This window comes from Charadrius vociferus, unplaced genomic scaffold, assembly GCF_000708025.1.
Source record: "Charadrius vociferus isolate BGI_N301 unplaced genomic scaffold, ASM70802v2 scaffold820, whole genome shotgun sequence".
Taxonomy (NCBI): domain Eukaryota; kingdom Metazoa; phylum Chordata; class Aves; order Charadriiformes; family Charadriidae; genus Charadrius; species Charadrius vociferus.
This window is the reverse complement of record NW_009646233.1, coordinates 159,781-163,193: the sequence shown is the minus strand read 5'-3', so window position 1 is coordinate 163,193 and position 3,413 is coordinate 159,781. Positions and strand designations below refer to the sequence as shown.

At 40.9% G+C, this 3,413-nt stretch overlaps 1 protein-coding gene across 1 annotated transcript in view; it reads left to right on the top strand.

Moving 5' to 3' along the window:
* Window positions 1-3,413, top strand: part of LOC104283250 (5'-nucleotidase domain-containing protein 1-like) — a gene marked incomplete at its 5' end in the record, with an annotated part of 49,942 nt that overhangs the window by 25,653 nt on the left and 20,876 nt on the right. The window contains one exon of the mRNA XM_009881441.1: window positions 2,836-2,954. Coding sequence (XP_009879743.1) covers window positions 2,836-2,954 — 119 coding nt within the window. The remainder of the gene's footprint in view (window positions 1-2,835; window positions 2,955-3,413) is intronic.

Below are 3,413 nucleotides of genomic sequence, written 5' to 3'. Positions count from 1 at the left end.
TTCTGATTTTTGAATGAACTTGTACGAATCAATAACAGCCAAGTGGAAGGAAGGTCAGCAGCAGTTTTCCTCTTGTCTGAGTGTAGCCAATGTTAGGCTTGGAATATCTAAAATATATAATACCATAATCACATTTATGCAGCATTTTTGCAGGAAATTTGCAGATGGCTTCAGCGCTGTCATGTAACTGCTATCTGAAGGATACAATACAAGGCCAGACCCAATGGTGTCATTAATGGGTTTTTAAGTTGTTGCGTATCAATTTTTACATGGCGGAGCTACTGCAAGAGGCCTTAAGAGCCAGTGTTGAAGAATAATTTTCCTGACAATATTTTGCCACATGGAAAGTGTAAAAGGATTAGAAACCCTTTTCATCAATGACGTACTGCAACTGAAACACCATTAATTTCTTCCCACTTCAGATTACAGAAATAAAATTGACACAGTCACCCCTACACGTGTGAGCACAAGCGGCCATATGAGATGGTTCGAGGCAACGTCTGCCAGTTCAGAGTCATTATCCCTATAACCCTACAACTCAAATATTACCAAGGACCTTTCCTAAGTCCTCAGATATCTGAAGCTCCTTCCAAAATCAAGGTGTTCCCATAATGAATTAGACATCTCAATGCTGTTTGGTGCCTCCAAGCATAGAGGAGGAAGCCAGGCTTTGAAATCTCCCTTCATTTCACTGCCTAAAAGCAAAGTTCCTAACTTAATTAAATCCTTTACTTCTCCAGAGCTGTCACCTCTGTAAACTGCTTCTTGTGCTTTCTTTTGCCTACCAAGGGATCCTGGCCAACTAGTTCAGATTGTAACTGTAAATTAGAAGCCTAAATTCCGGACGCGTCAGGTTAAGTGAGATGAATCCCATTGCTAGGGGTGACAGTAACAGATCTCACAGAGTGAGAGATCTTCTACCTTGTAATTAGAGTGAATTTTTTTTGGTCAGGACTGCCCCTCATGCCTTTCCATTGAGGCAGCAAAGCAAGGTCTTGCTCTTTGCTGGAGCCTTCTGGTGCTGCTGCAATACATAGGGCTCCTATTCACAAATGCAATGTTGTGATTCTGAAAATCCCACTCATAATAGCTCCATTTTTCTCTAATATTTTCCTGACTGACTGAACGGAGAGACAATGATAGCTATACAAACCTTCACAAATTTCGAGAAACTTTGGATAGCAGCTGAAAAGAGTTGTTTTCATAAGTTTCTTTTTCTATGTCCAGATTGTCTGAAGAATGTGTGTAGTTGTTCAGGCACCCTTACAAATATGTCTAAAAATACAGGGAAAACATATTTGCTGAAGTTTGACAACTTCTGTTTGATCTAAAGTTGTTTGGTGAAAAGTATTTTTAAAGCCAGGAAATTAATTTTTTTTATGGATGCTATCATACTTATTATTATCATCGTTAGGTTTCTAAAGAGGAACAAAGGAAAAGACATTTCCACACAAGATCTGCGTGAATTGTTAGTGTCAACTTCAAATTTCCTTGTTTTTTCCTAGTCTATAAACCACCCTTAATATAGAATTGTTTTGTCTGAGAATAAATCCTGTGTTTATTCAAATTCTTAGATTTACAACATTGAAGAATGATTTACTGCCTCTCTCCACATATCTATTTTCCCCTTTTTGCTTCTTTTTTTATTTCTTTCAAGGACCAATGTACTGCACCAGGTACATCTTCAAGGCTCTTAAACATAAAGCTGTCTTGGCATTTCACTGTTCTCCAAAATTTGCATTCCAGCTTTCAGCAATCTCTAACCAAATGAAATTTACTCTCTTGGTCTTCTTCCTAACAGATTTTAAGTACTCAAAAAAATTCTATAAAGCAGGAGAAAAACAAGCCCTGATGTTACACCTAAGTCCGATCAAAGTACTATATTGGCTTCTAACCCCTCTCTCTGTAGCATAAAAAATACGACATGTTTGACTGAGACTGAATAACAAAATCACCCTTTTGTTTAACCACTGCAATAGATAGAAGACACTAATAATATTTTTGATGAAATTCTAGTTTATCTGTTCACTAAGTGTAGTATTTTTGGCTCCAGCAAGAAGCTAAAAGGAGTTCATCTGGCAATAGCACATGGATGTGGATGAGCAATAAGGTTGTGTGGACACCAGGACAGATCCAGCTGCTTTGGGACCAGCTAGAAATGAAGCCTGTGGCACAGCTGGGTGATGACGGGGGGGTGTTCAGCTTCTACTGATTTTTCCAATTCACTGACAGCTCCCAGTGTGGCTACATGCCAATGTGGATTACACCACCAGCAGCACTATTGTCTGCTCATCATTTCTTCAAGGCTGGATGATAACTGGAACTGCTCATTGTTTGTGCTGATCTAAGGCTGGTGGTTGCCCATAAGAGCTGTCTCAGTCTGTTTTGTTGTATTTATATCAGTGTTTATAAGCGGTAGGTAATTTGTCTGTGGGGAAAGGTACATGCTGGCTCTTACAGTCTGTCTTATTTCATGGTTTCACCTTAGATCTGTAGCAGCTCCTCCATCAGTCTGGTTCGTATGGCTTCCTGCCTTCACTGCTGCAGTGTTTGGGAGGCAAAGCCCATGGCTTTCATTCTTCAGCTCTTCTGTAGCCCTGGCAGATGAAGTTCAGCTGCTTCTTTTCTCACAGATGTCTACCTACCCCCAGCTGCCAAACACCTTGACTGAACTGGCAGTCAGTACCAAGACTTGAGCCAGACACGGAAGCTGCTTTAATGTCAAAATAGACCGTGATCTCCAAGCTGTTCACAGGCAGCTTCTCACGGGTCTCACGAATACAGGAGCATGGGCTGCTCTCACTAACAGCGAGCGATTTTGCTTGGTGATTTCAGAGAATGATGAGGAGCAGGAGGCTCTGCTGTCTCTGGACAAGCCCGGCTGGTATTCCCAAGGTAACGCTATCCAGCTTTATGAACTACTGAAGAAGATGATTGACAAGTTGGATCCCAAGGTATGTTATAAGTGAGAGTACATCTTTCTGAAAATACCCTGTTTCAGTCTAAAATTCTCCAGAGCAGCTTTCATTAAAGCTGTTGCTGTGATCGGTCACAAATTATTGTTCTGATCATGCTTGTTCTTGTCTCACAGACTGCAGTCCAGAACTGGAAGTAGCATATAAGTCTCCTTATCAGTAGAATGTGTAAACTTTTTAGGTGTTTTATTCTGTGTGCATGGTCATGCAATTCAGGAGCTTTGGGGGGAATCAGATCGTCATCAATCATCAACATCAGTCATCAACAATCTCCCTGAGGAAACAGATCAAATAGATTAAAAGGTGGCATCAGTGAAAACGAGGATCACATTGTTTGAATTACAGGTCTGGATGGGTGAAAATGCCACTGGAGACTGGGGGGGCACACTTTCCCCAGTGGATAAACTACCCCCTGGGCCTACAAGAGTTTTGAGTCAC